General features: G+C 43.0%; 1 protein-coding gene across 2 annotated transcripts in view; it reads right to left on the minus strand.

The window, feature by feature from the left end:
- The window catches only part of iqsec3b (IQ motif and Sec7 domain ArfGEF 3b), a 42037-nt gene that overhangs the window by 9988 nt on the left and 16318 nt on the right, over positions 1-15731 (minus strand). For both annotated transcript variants that reach the window (XM_015964571.3, XM_015964572.3), the window contains exons 3-8: positions 14690-14807; positions 13357-13758; positions 11992-12710; positions 11310-11471; positions 6993-7115; positions 431-597 (exon numbers count right to left, since the gene is read on the minus strand). In XM_015964571.3, the coding sequence (XP_015820057.1) occupies positions 431-597; positions 6993-7115; positions 11310-11471; positions 11992-12710; positions 13357-13758; positions 14690-14807 (1691 nt within the window). The remainder of the gene's footprint in view (positions 1-430; positions 598-6992; positions 7116-11309; positions 11472-11991; positions 12711-13356; positions 13759-14689; positions 14808-15731) is intronic.

Consider the following 15731-nt stretch of genomic DNA (forward strand, 5'->3'; position numbering starts at 1 on the left):
CCCTCTGCTCTCGTTTTCATCTCCCCCATCATTCTTTCTGGCATTTCAATCCAATGAATTTCTTCAATATTTGCAGTGGAACATTTGAGGTGTGTGTGTGTGTGTGTGTGTGTGTGTGTGTGTGTGTGTGTGTGTGTGTGTGTGTGTGTGTGTGTGTGTGTGTGTGTGTGTGTGTGTGTGTGTGTGTGTGTGTGTGTGTGTGTGTGTGTGTGTGTGTGTGTGTGTGTGTGTGTGTGTGTGTGTGTGTGTGTGTGTGTGTCATTTCTATATTTATCCAATCCCAAACCCTCTGCATGTAAAAGTCACTTGTCATAAATGTTGGAACCCATCTGCTGCTCATCACAGCGGCTCCTTTCACGTGGAAGATTCATAGTAGATCCTGTAAACCACAGCATCTCTGTGAAATGTTCATTTAGATGCCCACACTAACCTCTCAGATTGCGTATGAAGTCGTCGAGGCCCATTTTGCGCTGAGGTTTGATGTTGGGGGAGTACATGTCGGTGTTGAGGAGGACCACAGCGAAGGCCAGGATGAAGATGGTGTCTGGGTTGTGAAACTGCTGCACCACATCAGGATTGCACATGCAGTACCTCTGACTGTGAAGTGCAACATCAAGAGCAAATGAATTTAGACATTTTAGAAAACAGTCATGCTTCTTTTATGTGTTTTAAAAGGAAAAGTTCAAATTGATAAACAGGCACGGCTGAAATTTGAATAATCGGTGCAACAAAATCCTCAAGGTTGAATCTAATTACAGCCGAATATTTTTTAAGTGGTTACATAACCATAAAATGTAGTGAATAGATGCTTTAATGTTAGATTTGTGCATCTTTATCATACAAAAAATCATTTGCTTTTTGGATGAATTTATTGTCACTTTGAACTATCTGAGCTCCTTCCTCCAGGCAGAAGGCTGAATAGTTCACGGCTTGGCTGGATGGGGTCTGTTATTTTTTATCTTTGCTCTGGTTCTGTGTTAGCAGCTTGTGCGAGGTCAGTGGTCATGTGCAGTCATCAAGTATTTAGCTATCTCCACAGCAGCTCCTCCAATGAAGGGCGGAGGGGTACGCTCTCCCTCTGAATCATCTCCTTCCTCTTTGCCCCATTGGTGGTTAGGATCTTTGCCATACAGAAAATCAAAAAATTCATAAGCAAGTGTCATGATGACTGAACGGAATGAGAAGAAGGAAGCATCATCATTACTGTTTTTAAAAATGATGCCATGATTTAACACACACTTTTCTAGCCTCTGTCTGCATATTTGAAGCAGAACCGAATTAAATTTCTGCTCAGACACGAGGAACAGCAACTGTACGATGAGTGACAGAACAGAGGACGAGCTTGGCAGTCCAAAACAGTTCTGCCCTCGGTAAGGTAATGCCACTTTGGAGCCAGCGAGGCAGCATTTGGCCTTTCTTTGCTCCACTGCTGCCCCTGGGCTCCACAAACTCTCACTTCCACCTCTCCTTTCCCCCCTAGAGCTCCCTCTCCACGCTGTCAAAATAGCTTACACAGTGGGCCATTTCAGAAGTGGGAGGCTTTTATCTTTGCAGCCAGACAGGATGCAGACATGGAGAAAGATGCTCTGCTTTAAAGAACTGTGTACTTGTCAAATCATGTGCAACCAAGAGGCTGCATCTGAGACTCCCGTAACCACTAAACAATTTCCCACATCCTATAGAAGATCTAAGGAAAAGAGAACTTATTGGATATCAATCAACCAGCCTGGTTCAAAACTGCTTGTACCTGAAGGAGCTCTTGCCTGGCTCGAATGGCCCTGCAGATGTAACACACACACACACAGAGAGATATAGAAGCACAAACAAATCTCCTGATTTTCCAGGTTGATGTAATTCTGCAGCAATTCTGCTGGAGTGTGTAGAATGCAAATGGACATGTGCATACGCGTGTAAGAGCATACGTGTGCACGCACTGAGAGAGTAAATGAAGTGGTAAGTACAAGGATGTGCAACGACTCATTTTTTTGTTCCATTCACATATTTTCAAGCACAGATTCCCTTCTTATGTAACAGGTTTATTTAAACTCCGGCCCCTAACCTCTTAGCTTAATATCTGCATAGAAAAGTTGTATGCCAGCTGGCACAAAAAACCATTTTTTATATAAAAAAGAACCATTCCCTACAAGAGCACAACGTAATGCAAACGGATGACATAACAGCCGTTACGTAACAGATGTGGAATCGGATGTCTGGCTTTCCTGATAAATATCCAGCTCGTTTCTGACCTGCACTCCAAACTCCAGTTGTGGCTGCAGGTCACTGATTATTTTATGATTTACACCCAGAGGCTCAGAGCCAACGAACGAGTGTGGTGCGATTAACTGATAACCGCTGTGGGTGTCCTGATTGTCCATCAGGTCAGTATCAAAGATCCTTTCTTTCTCTTCCTGGAGGAGTTAAACTTTCTCTAAAGGAATGGTGAAAAGTTTTAAACACAATTCATCCAAATTATGAAAAGATTTGGTCAAAAAAGAAATTGATTGTTCTATAAAATTTCTCTTTTGTGCCAGAAAAAGCCCGCATCATTTCTGTGCAGCCTGCATCACAGTAGGATCTGATGATGAGGCTAAAAAATAAGGAGCATGAACGCTGGAAGGACCTTATTCACACATGTATTTTCAATTCTGGAGGTGGCAGCTGTGGAATATTTGAGTTTGAATAAAAAGCATGATTAATAAAAGTGACAACAAAACACCCAGGTCTTTACTCGCAATCATGACCGATTTCCACAGAACTAAGATTTATACATTTAAACGAGGAAAAGCTACTTAAAGCAAAAAAATATATATTGTCATGATGTAGAAGTGCTTGCCGTATAGGACCCAAATGCAGGTCAAAGAATTGTTTAATATGAATAATGTTAGGTGGGAAGATACAGGAAGAAGGCAAGGATCTGACAAAGTCCAGCCCAAACTGAGGGTTTAAATGCATGAGGATAATGAGGGTAACAGGTGGGTAAGGTAACGAGGGGAGACAGGACAACACGTCAGAGGAAGAAGGAGCAGATCCTGACAAGCCACTTGAAACAAGGATGCTGAGAAGGGTTTATGAAAGGGTGAATATTTTTTCACATAATGAAAGTTGATTGTCTGTCGCAAATTAAACAAATCAGGGCGGCATGACAGACCCACTAATGGGTAAGATTAAATCATAAGTAGGTGACATTATTTATAATTAAATAAAATTAACTATTTTACTCAAGCATAAAATAAAAAAGTTCAAATGGAAAATGATGGATCTACTTTACATTGGTTCAATTATGACAGTTTTTAGGAGCTAACAGCTCTAAGTGGGGTCATAAATTGGATTACTGCCCTCTCTGACCAACTCCTATCTCAAACATATAATAAGGGTTCATGTTAACTTTATTTATAATAAAGTTTAGTTTATAAACGTTACTGCCATCTTTTATTTCAAGTTACACATTTAATTCTGCAGAAAGATTCATTTAATTTCATTTAATTTATGAAGCACCTTCCACTACCGCAGCAGAAGCCCAAGGTGCTGAACACAAACACAAACATTTGATAAACAACATTTGGCAAAAAAAAACTGCAGCCAATAGAAAAACAACAAAAAGACAACAAAAATAGTCAAACAGAATAACAAAAAACCTCAAAAGAAAGAATTCTAGTGCAACGTTGCAGATCCCAATGCTGAAAGGGCTTGAGCATAATAGCGTGTCTTCAAGTTTGACTTAAAAACCTGCAATGATGGCGCCTGTCTAAGATTCGAAGGTGGTTCATTCCAGAGCGTAACTGCCAAAACAGCAAATGCACGATCTCCTCGTGATCTATGCCTGGCACGAGGAACCCCCAACATGCCACGCTCGGCTGCGCGAAGTGTGCATGAAAGGGCGTGTCGTTGTATTAATGCTGACAAGTAAACAGGTGCAGTTCCACGTAAGCAAGAGTAAGAATTTTATACTGAACTTTAAACTTCACAGGCAACCAGTGAAGTGCTGCCAACACTGGCATAATGTGTTCCCTGCCTTTTGTGCCCATTTTATTTATGATAGTCCTGCAGGAAGTGCACAGAGCTACACTAAAGAGAGCAGCTGTTGTTTATGCTCATATAGAATTATGGTAAAAACAGCATAATGCAAAACTGAGAGTGATGTGAAGCTCATATAACAGGGCTAGGATGAACCATGTTATTTGTGTTTTTCGGTATTTAGATTGGGGGCAGGTGTAAAAGGAGTGGAAACAAGTAGAATGAAGAGAAAACAATGGTCAAAAATACAAAGAAACTAAATTAATACAAAATTCAAAGAAATTCTAAACTTTAAATGCCATAAAAACAATAATAACAAAACAATCAATACATTTTGGGCCTGATGTGTTCCATTAAGTAATGCGAATGCTACTTAGCTCTGCTTGAAATTGCTTAAAAAAGTCAGACACCACAGAAAAGGATCCAGCAAAAGGAAACTTACGACGTAATAAGCTAAAGCAAGGTTGCAGCAATAGGTGGGAGGCAAAAACAGAGCTGCACAGGCAATAACAAAGGATTTAGCACTCAGAAAATTATGCTATGGACACGTTCATGCCACAGTGTTTCAAAAGTTCCCACACAGCTCAAAGGATGTAGTTAAAAGACTAAATTTAACTAAGCAAAAAAAAATGTTGTCACGAAGCAGCACAAAGCTGCAAATCAACCTCTGCCAGAGAACGTGATAATAGGCTTAACAAGAGGCATATTCTTTGGTCATAGATCAAACCAAAATAAACAAATTTGTTTGGATCAGATGGGTTTGAGCTTGTCATGCATAATGCAGACTGTGAAATGAAGAGGTGTTAACGAGCGCTCGAGTGCGCAGGCATGTAGGGATGACATTTAGAGATGGTTCTATAAATCGGTGCATCTTCACCCAAACACAGAATGAAAAGATGACTCCCAATCATCAAAACAACAGAGAAGCCGTTTCCAACGTGGAAATAATCTCAAACTAATTGGATGCTTTCTTTAACCAATCCATTTAAATAAGTGAAATATTGGTGCTCCTAATTTTGATTTTAAGCCAATGAAGCACATAAAAATTCAGCATTGATGCTTTATTGTGCCTGCTGTTTTCCAAAACCCAAAAGAAAGATAACTTTTGTTTTTTAATCAAGTTAAATGGGATCTACAAAGGACACTGCTTATTACACAACCAACACAAAACGAATATTGTGGAGCTGGAATGGTACTAAACGATGCAAATATAACATAAAGTCTCATTAGTCATCATCACACACTGGTGAAATTATATCCCTGCATTCCCCCCATTCCCATGGGAAGCCGTGAGCTGCAGCAGTGGCTGTGCTCGGGAACTATTCGGTGGTTTAAGAACTCATGTTCGCACTACTAAATTAGTAGGCATCAGTTAAAGTGATCTCAGTTTGGAGAATCATGAGAAACTCAACAACCAATCAGATTTGAGCAGCTTACAGACATGTGAAACGATTCAAATCCCAAAGAGTTTGCAGCAGGACGTAATTGAATTATTGCTTTTTTACAAAGTGGCACACCATGATGGCATTCTCAGCCTGACTGAAACTACATGGCAGCACGTTTCTGATCATGCCCCTGTTGTGGGAAAAGGACGTCTTAGTCATTGAGCTCAAACGAACGGTGACTCAAATCATGTCATGCTGGAGACATATTCCTGAGGGAAATAGCAGCACATCTGCAGAGGGGTATTAAACTTACGCTGCAGCACAAGCTATTACTGTGGAGGAGAAAACAAAAATGGGATTTTTATTACTTTTTTAGACCTCGGGACAAAGTTTAGGATATCACTGGAACATTTCAAGGACAGTTAAAGCCGGCGGACATCACTCCTGTGCAGGTCATGTCCGTTTGTCTTTGCCTTAGACGATTTTCAAATAAAAACAATTTCACAAAAGAGTGGACCAACTGGTGCAGGTCTCTTTAAAGAGCAAGTCACCCCCTATCAGAGACTAACTCCACTCCCACTTCATGTTTGAAAAATGCAACAAATGCTGTTGCCAGGCAGACCGAGAATGCGGAGCCGCTAACAAATACACACACACACACAGGCTCACGACAGCATTGTGACATCATAATGTACCAGTTTACATCATAGCATACCTCTTAGCCAATAGCGGTGGCAGATTTAAATTCAATTACAGTGCAGAGTTTTTACCTGACAACGGCACAACACTGACAGTTTTAGGCAGAATATTTAAATTTTAACTAAAATGCACTGAAGTGCCACATTATTGACTACACGTGTCTGCAGCACGATTAGACACTCGTTTATTTAGTTTATAAGCAAAAAAAAGTTGATTTGGGGGTGACTTGCTCTTTAAGGTCCTCTGATATTTTTATGCATCATAAGCAGATACGCTCATACTGCAAAGGACTGAGAAAATGTGCAGAAAATTAACTCAGGCTTCATCTACTTGCACATAACCTTGACTAAACTGAAATAGTAAACTGACTCACAAATCACGACTACCAGCAAAACCAGAGGATCTGGAAATGAGGGGTGATCCAGGGGAGAGAGTAGTAACGCATCTATTTTGGTCCTAATGGAAACCAAACTGATTGTCTGCAGTGGAGCTCTCTGTTGGGATCGTGGCTTACAATCAGAAACACTGCAGAGTTTAGTTAAAGGTTGCAAGCAATCAGTGTAATTTGCTAATGATACAGAGCTTTGGTGTCATCAGAGCTTACAGAGGTGAGACAGCAAAACTAATGCAGTGCTTGTATGTTATTACACTGTTAGTTTGCCTTTCTGGACAAGTCTGCACGCTGAGGGCTCCGAGGAATGTTGCTAAATACGTGAATTATGTCAATGTTTTCCTGTTTTGCATGTAAAGCTGCAAGCAAAAAAGTCTAGTCGTTTTATAAAGTTCAAAGAATTCCTGAAAGCCTGTTATGTAAAGAACTCATTGTGTTGAGCTACGACGCAAAGTCCTTTTATTTAGTTTTTTTTCTTGCTAGTTGTGGTGAGCGTGTCTCACCTAAAAGCCTCGATGAGTCTCTCCACTTTCTGGGCTTCTCCTTGAACACGAACGTGCGCCTGGAACTTCCTCAGAGCTTCATCGAGTTCCATGCCTGAGAAATCCATTTCGTCCACAACGCAGCTACGAAGAGATGAAAAGAAAATAAGAGGATAGGTAAATCAAGCTGGACTTAATGTGTTTCCCAGTTCATCTTCTGTGGTCTCTACCATGAATGAATGCCTTATGAGTTGCTCTCTGTGGACAAAAAGCTCTGGCGCTTCTGTTTCAGGAAGTAGAATTTGGCTAACAGCAACGCAGCTCTTCCACTGCCTCCTTTCGCTCTGCAATGTTGATGTTTTATCTCCACAAATAACACAAGCCTGTCGAAGTTCTGCCATGTAGTGGAGTTGCTAAAGCTAATGGTTAGCCAAAACACACACTGCTCTCAAGATTTCCCAGATTTTATAACCAACACGGGTGAATCCATGAATGCTCATTTAGAGTGTATCGGCAGCTAATGCAGGACATAGAGTAGAAGACTGTTTTCACATTCAGCCTGCGCGTATAACTCAGAGTGACCGATTGTATTTCAAATATGACAATCAAACAAATGTTTTCTCAGAGAACTTGGCCTTTAAGCAGGTAGGAATGGTCACATGTGCAACAAAGTATATTTATAAGTGCTGATGACAAATCTCTTTCTTACAAACCCATTTACATGACAGAGCTGCTGACCTGGAAGACAGCAAGTTTGCACATGTGCACACTTACACACACTGTGCAAATATGAATGGAGAGGAAAGTCTCTGGTGACAGCTGGAGATTAGACGAAGGGAAAAAGAGTGATGAGCATGACAAAATAATGAAATTCAAATAATACAAGAGAAAGGTACATAAAGGTCCATGAGCCGACTGCTGCAATGAAGGAAGTACATCAACAAGATTGAGCGTGCATATTTGTGTGTGTGTGTGTGTGTGTGTGTGTGTGTGTGTGTGTGTGTGTGTGTGTGTGTGTGTGTGTGTGTGTGTGTGTGTGTGTGTGTGTGTGTGTGTGTGTGTGTGTCTCAGAGAAAGAAAATGAGGCTGTTGGAGTGTGTTCGGAGCAGTGGCCTATTTTGACAAGTTCTGCAAAAAGCTTTTATGCATTGGATCTTTGTGGATGCAAAAAGCGAGTGTGCAAAGTTGCATGTTTGCTGCATGAATGCATTCATGTTCGGATGTTGGTTTGTGCGCATACTTGAGATGACTAATTTAAAGATAAACAAATTTTTAACCAATGTTTCATCCTCAATTTTCAAAGCTAACAAAAATCCATTTGCTTAGCTTTAGTCTTTTTTATTGCAGATTTCTCTTCTCTCGAGGGCCTTCTGTTTGTTTTCTAGCTATTACTTTCAGTTTTGTTTATCACTTGTGAGCCTCCGGTGCAGCAGGGTCCTCCAGAGCACAATGCTCACGATGTAAAAACGAATCTGAGAGCTTTAAAAGCAAAGTGTTCACCGTCACTGAACCATTGTAAAATACAGGAGTATAATCATTAGTTTAAATACAGTTTTAAACTTTTTTCCTTTCTAAAATGGACTTTTAAATGGTCTAAATGGTCTTGTTCCAAAGTTAGTGTGAAAAATTTTTTTTTTTTTAAGTCAGCAGTACAGGAGTTACAAGATGGGGAGCAGTTAATGGAGGTGGTAGATCAGTTCAAAATATCATTTGGGGAAATCTTCAGTGTCATCTAAAGAATTCCAGATTTGGAAAATAAATTTTTAAAAACATTTAACTCTTTCTTAAAGGTGCATTAAGTAGAAATGAAGTAAAAATGGCATGCTGTGGTAAAATTTGGTTACTGCAACCACTGGAGCTTTTTGTCAGCCGTCATCAAATTACAATTGTCGGCGCTGCAGTATTAGCTCGCAGGAGACACGACAACCCCACACTCACTGATGGTAAATAGTAGTTACGTCCCTCCTTCCTTTGTTTTGAAAAGGGAAAACTGACAATCCCCATAGCCAGCTGGACATGAAATACATTTCATGAGTCAGCTACTCTTAATCCAAGACCATCGTCTTGAATCAGAAAAGGGTAGAATGCCTTCTCCAGGTCAGGGAGGAGGTCCTGTCTCAAGTGGAGAAGTTTAAGGGTGTCACGACCAGAACTTGGAGGACCCGTGATGACACCAAACACAGTAAAGCTCATTTAAAAGTCATTATTAGATGTGGCGTTACCCGAGGAGGGCGAGGCTGGAGACAGAGTCGGAGAGGAGGCGTGGGTCAAAACCAGAACGAGGCGAAGCAGGTAAATGGAGCAGGCTAGAGAAGAGGTCAAAGACAGGCGAGGGTCGTGATGGCAGGTTGAGTCCTAGGCAGGGGTCAGGCGTGAAAACGAGGTCCGGAGGCTGTGATCAGGCAAGGTGAAAGGCTGGAAGGTCTACTAACAAAGAGCGTTCAATAATCTGTCAGGGAACTGGTGGCTGGCTGGTGAATATATAGCAGAGGGAGCAGGTGAGTGAGATGAGCTGATGACAGGGTGCAGGTGATGGTAGTTGAGTGGCTGAGGGCTCGATTGAGGAGGCAGCAGAGGCAGAGGAGGGTGTCAGCCTGGGAGTCATGGCAAAGGGTCTCTGGGTCTTGTCCAAAAATGAGGGAAAAATGGATCGTGAGATTGATAGGTGGATTGGTCTACGTCTGCAGTAATGCGGGTGTTGTATCAATCTGTCGTGGTGAAAAGAGCTGAGCCAGAAGGCAAAGCTCTTGATTTTCCAGTCAATCTATGTTCCTACACTCACCTATGGTCGCAAGCTTTGCGTGGTGCCCAAAAGAACGAGATTGTGGATACAAGTGGCCAAAATGATTTTTCTCTGCCGTGTGGCTGGCCTCTCCCTTAGATGTAGGGTGAAAAGCACAGTCATCTGGGAGGGGCTCAGAGTAGTGCAGCTGCTCCTCCACATTGAAAGAGCCAGTTGAGGTGGCTCAAGCATCTGGTCAGGATGCCACCTGGAAGCCTCCCTGGTGAGGTTTTTTGGGTATGTCCAACTGGGAAGAGACCCAAGGGAAGACCCAGGACACATTGGCCAGGGAACGCCTTGAGATACCCCCGGAGTTGCTGGCCCAAGTGGCTGGGGAGGGAAGTCTGGGTGTCTGGACTGAGGCAGCTTCCCCTACAACCCGGCTCCGGATGAGTGGCTGAAAATGTCAGAATCTGAGGTGAATGGTTCTAACCTGTGTGAGTGCTCAAATGCAGATGGATGGAGCCAAGGAGCGGGCAGCTGCAGCAGATTCTCAATCACCGGTCTGGGCTTATAAGGAGCAGGAAGACAACCCCACCTTGCCGGATGATTACTCACTTTGGGGATTGCTCTACTCAACCTGAGATAGTGTGCCAACTCAACCTGTGTTGCTCCACTTTAGCCTCTCGAGTCCCTAAACCGTCTTCCTGTCTCCAGGTACCCTTTTCCACAACCAGCTCTCCAGCAATAACCAGACAGACATCATCTCTGGACCACGCTCTCCCTGCCCGGCCAGACCGACCCACTCTCCACCACTCACCCTGCACTCACCTCCTCTCCAGAGAACCTCTCTCGCGCTCGAACCCTCCTCAGACCTGACCACCTCCCTCTCCAGCTCCAGCCATCCTTCCACTAAATCGACCACCACGGACCCTCGCCTCACGTCGACGGCGCTCCCTTAGTTCTCCTTTACGAAAAATAAATATTGTTTCTCTTTTTAAACCCTCCTCCTGTGATTGATTCAGGAGACTTAGCCAGAACATGACAGAAAATTGATGGATGGATGGATGGATAGAAATAACCTTCCTTCCAAAATGACTGAAACATTAGACTCTTTTGGGATTTTCTCACTGTAAAATTCTCACTAAATCCTTACATACTGCATCTTTAAGATTTTAACCCTCAAGGGAAACAGTGTAGCTGCATGGTGGCTCAGATGGCGGTGTGTTTGCCATTTTTACACCCTGCTGAGGCCTTTCTGCACAGAGTTTGCAAGTTCTCCTTATGCATGAGTGGGTTTTACTCCATGGTGCTTCCGTTTCCTCCCACAGACCAAAAACATACTAATTTAGGTTCATTTAAGACTCTGAATTTACCCTAGGTCAGCATGAGTATGTGAACAGTCGTGTGTCCCTGTCAGGGACTGGAGACTTGTCCCGGGTGTCCCCAGGTTATACAGCTGTAACAGGAAGAAAAAGTTTTCCCCGAAAGTTAAATCTCAGTTATAGATTCATATTAATCATTGCATTTGTGAAATTATTAGTTGTTTTGGTTTAAAAGCCATACCAAGGACTGTGTTTGGCTTTGAGAATAAATTGTCATGAATTTGCACTCACTCCAGGACATCCCTGTTGAACTGCAGCTTGCTGTTTCCCAAAAACTCCCCGATCATCTGTCGGCTCAAGCCCTTCCTCTGCAGGAGGAAGTGCGCCACTCCGATCGCCGTGTCCGGGACAAAACCACGTGTGATCAGGAAGTGGATCCCTCGCTCTGGGTTCCTGTTCCCCAAGAACAGAAAGGACAAAAATGTGTTAGCAGATATTAGGTTCTGTATTCACTCTGTATTTAATAAAAATGTGTGTGCGTGCGTGCGTGTGTGTGTGTGCATAACAGGGAGTGCAAACAAGGAGAAGAAGAGTGCATTCATGCAGAACAGCTGTTAGCTCAGGACTTCGGCTGTCACTGAGGTAATTTACTTTAATTTGTCTTAACCAATATGAAGTGGGGGTCGACCGTAGACTCTGTTTATAGAACCTGAGTGGCTCTCACGTTGTTCATGACCTCCTTGTCTGCCTCTTCACTGTTCTGCAACATTTAGTCCTCTCTCCATCCCCACCCCCACTTGATCTCTTATTTCACGGACACCACACCATCTTGAGACGATGCTAAATAGACAGCTCCTCCCAGTGATCTCAAACACTAATGAGGTGATGCTTAGAGGTGCAAGTATCAGTGATTTGGGCACTAAACCAGAGGATGCAGAACCATTTCAGATGTGTTTTTTTTTATCCCACTCACACATTGAAGAGGTTGAGGCCAATTCGATAGAGGCGTTTGCGGTGGGTGTCGGTGGACAGGGTTGGTGAGCGGCAAGAAACTGGGTCTTGGCAACGGTCCCTCGGCAAAGAGACAACCAGAGCCTGCAGGGATTCAGGAGTTTGACCAGCAGGGATCTGCTGAGGGTGTGTGTAGTGGTACTGCTGGTACTGGGTGTAAATCTGAGCGGGCTGCTGATTAGGTTGGGTTGAGGTGGAAATTGATGTAGAGGTAGAAGTAGAAGTGGAGGTGAATCCCTGTCCATCTGAGCAGCTCTCCCCTTCTGCACCTCCTGCTGCCGGGATAGCTGAGCCCCTCCTGGATCCCAGATCAGTCATTTCCAGCTCCTCGCTTGGAGGAGGTGCAGGAAACTCCGGCTCATCCAACAACTGGCCATCTGCTCCAACGCCCGTTCCGCTAACAGAGGTCTTCCTGCTGCCTGGTCCTCCTCCTCCTGCGTTTCCCAGAGAGGTAGTGGTGGTGGTGGTGGTAGAAGAGATGGTGTAGGAGCTATTACTGTCAATGTGAACTGTTACATCTCTGAAGGCCATTAGCAAAGAGCTGGCACTGCGGGGCAGGCCGGCACTTTCTGCAGCTGCTCGAAGGGCCCCGGGATCCATCAGGAGCCCCTTCCCCTCCCCGCTCTCCGACATGCTCCAGCCACGAATTGCCTCATCAATAGACTGAGCCAAGGAGTGAAGCTGCAAAGAAAAGTTAAAAAAGCAGAAAGTCATTCGCATCTGATTGATTACAGATTATTTTAGAGATCAAAACCTTTGGAGCCAATCTGCTTTAGTTCATAATGCTAATGTGCTAACATAAAGAGAACTACATAAAAATGTCAAGTATTTGTATGAGAGCACTTATTTATACATCTAAGGTCTCTTCTCACCTAAAACCAGGGCGAGCACTCTCACATGACAACTTTTCTGTAAACACAACCTCTGAAAGGAGTTTCCATTGATAAAAGACACGAGCTAATTTGGAATGTAACGGCATCCATTCTCAAAAACAGAAAAGATGAAGATAACCAAAGTCTTTCACGTGTAAAGATGGAGATGATCAAGGACCTTGAAACAGCTCTTATTAAAAATTGCAGAGGAAATTCAGATCAATCACTAAAATCACTTCAAAAAAGACAAAATGTTTACTCCCAGAAGTTAATCCGCAATGATTTTCAAACTAAAGACATCTTAATGAGATAGTAATCACTGGATGATCTCATAAAAACCCCATTTTCACTGTCACTGACATTCTTTTACAGAGAACCACAAATGTTTCAGGTAAATGCCTCTCCAAATAACATACACTTACAGTACATACATGTCTTCATCCTCAAACACTCACTTGCTCAGAGAAGCAGTCCTCCAGCTGTGTTAGAGTAGGTCCAGGGCTTGATGGGGGAGCTTGGCTCTGGGTGTTTAAGGGTGCGCTTGCAGGGGCCGATGCAGGAGATGGTGGGAGAGAGGTGGAGCGACAGGGAGGCGGAGGTGGAGTTTTAGATCGTAGGGGGATCTGTCCTCCTCCAGGATGCAGGGAGTAGCTGTGTCTCTGGGTTGCGTTCCGGTTTCGGCCTGATGGGCTGGGGTGGCGCAGAGATATACGGCGAGGCAGTTTGCTCTCCGACAGCGAGTTGCGGATCTTTTGGAAGTTTTTGCTCAGCTGGTACTGACGGAAGGCCGTCTGGATGCGACGGGCTGCCCGCCGCGCGATCAGATGGCCTCCATACTTCTGCTCCAACTCCTCTATCTGGGAAAAGATGAGTCGGTGAGCAGGAGTGAGTCCATCAAACACGCTAACAGGAGGATGAGAGCCATTGAAGAGTGATGAATCTACTGAAAGGCATTTAATCATTCATCAGCATTCAAACACGTCTGCAAAAAAGATCCAAAAGCTCACACTCACACCCTTCTTAGAGTTATCTTTTGTCATTATCTCTTGGGTTTTTCTAAAACGGGGTTTGGTTTCAGATACCAGAGAGAAAAGCATCAACTATGATCATTCAGCTGTAAATATTGGCTAAAGGACCATGTGAAAGAGGATAGATGGACTGTGACAAAAGACAGAAGAGCAAACACCTTCACAGTCCCAGCCTCGCTCCATTTGTTGGTGGAGCAGCTCCACCTAAAACTGCTCCCATCCTTCAGAATGTTAATAATTTCAGCAAGAAGAAACAAAAGATGAGGAGTGGGAAGCAGAGGAAGAAGAGGCAGCGGGGAAAGCAAAAGGAGGACATCCACTCCTGTGTCTGGTGTGTATCTGCTCAAACCAAGAGTGGATGTCAACACACACACACACACACACACACACACACACACACACACACACACACACACACACACACATATGCTCTGCAGAAGCAATAGCTGAAGCCAGGGCAGACCCTTCAGTTGTTTGCTATGAGGAATAAAGACATCTCCAGCCACCACAAGCGGTTATTAGTTGTTACCATGACAACCTAGCATCTCTTCTGTTTCTGTCGCTGTGGTGGTTGGTATCCTGGGTGTTCTTTTTCATGTCAACAGAGACAGAAATAGATCTGAATGGGATTCTTTTTTGCCAAGCAAGGTGATGTCAAGTGATCCGCCTTACCTCTGTGACTCCTTGTGCTAAATCAGGTGGAGCTGCCAGGAGTTTTACTCCACCACTTCATGCGTTTATGGGTAGGCTTGGGACTCACCTGTTTGTTTTTATTCTCCAGGCTTATTTCGTATTCGCTGGGTCCCTCCCTCTTCATCCCTTCTGGTTCCTGTCCTCCACCAGAGGACATCCCATCCTCCAGGCTCAGCAGCTGTCCGCTGCGGCAGGAAAAAAACACAGAGACACATCTGTCAGACCCAAAACTCTGCTGTTATCACGGGAACTGGCCATCAGCTCTGCAGAATGTGAAGAGGTTCGTATAAAAGGCAGAACGTGGACTGTGATGACCTGAGGGGAAGATGACTGACTTTATGTGTCCAGTCGTATTTGGTCAGAACGGTAGCTTCACTGCAAAAGTGAATTATTGGATGTAGACTCAGGTTGAATACTAAGAAGTTCAGAGTACACACTGTCCAGACCTCTTTCTTTACCATCAGCTATACGCTAAAGCTCCAAATGACTCTTTTTGTTTTATTTTAGAAGCAGCGAACATTTTTATTTTTGTAAAAAAAAATTTTTAGTTTCGTTTATTTCAAACAAAGAAAACATACATAATTTAAAAAAAAAATACCACAAACAGAAAAAATACATATCATCCCTTCTTCTGTGTTTGAAAAGGAGTAGGCTGAAGTGGAAACTTATATATCCCTACCCCTTTATACAAGTAATTTTTACTTGTTTACTAAATCTAACACAAAACCTACATTAAAACAAACAAAATGGTACAAGTCACCAAAAACCACCAAATTATATGGGAAAAAAAACAAAAAAAGAAAAAAAAAATCTTTTTACAATTGACACAATTTACTTTCCCTTAGCATAAAGGACACCCACATAAATCATCTATTTTCCACTATATACTTGTTCAGAATATGTTTTTTATAACATACAGTGTGTACCTGTAAATCTGAGTCAATAATACGATTTCAAGGGTACGAGGGGATGAAAAGCTCCAAATGGATTTTGCATGAAAGTGGTGTGCATGAATGGATGGATGGTTGAAAGTCCTGTTTAAAAATTAGATGTTCAAAATATTTTATTCTGATGATCAAAAAGCTGATCAGTACTAAATTTTCTTCACG

This window comes from Nothobranchius furzeri, chromosome 4 (assembly GCF_043380555.1).
Source record: "Nothobranchius furzeri strain GRZ-AD chromosome 4, NfurGRZ-RIMD1, whole genome shotgun sequence".
Lineage (NCBI taxonomy): Eukaryota > Metazoa > Chordata > Actinopteri > Cyprinodontiformes > Nothobranchiidae > Nothobranchius > Nothobranchius furzeri.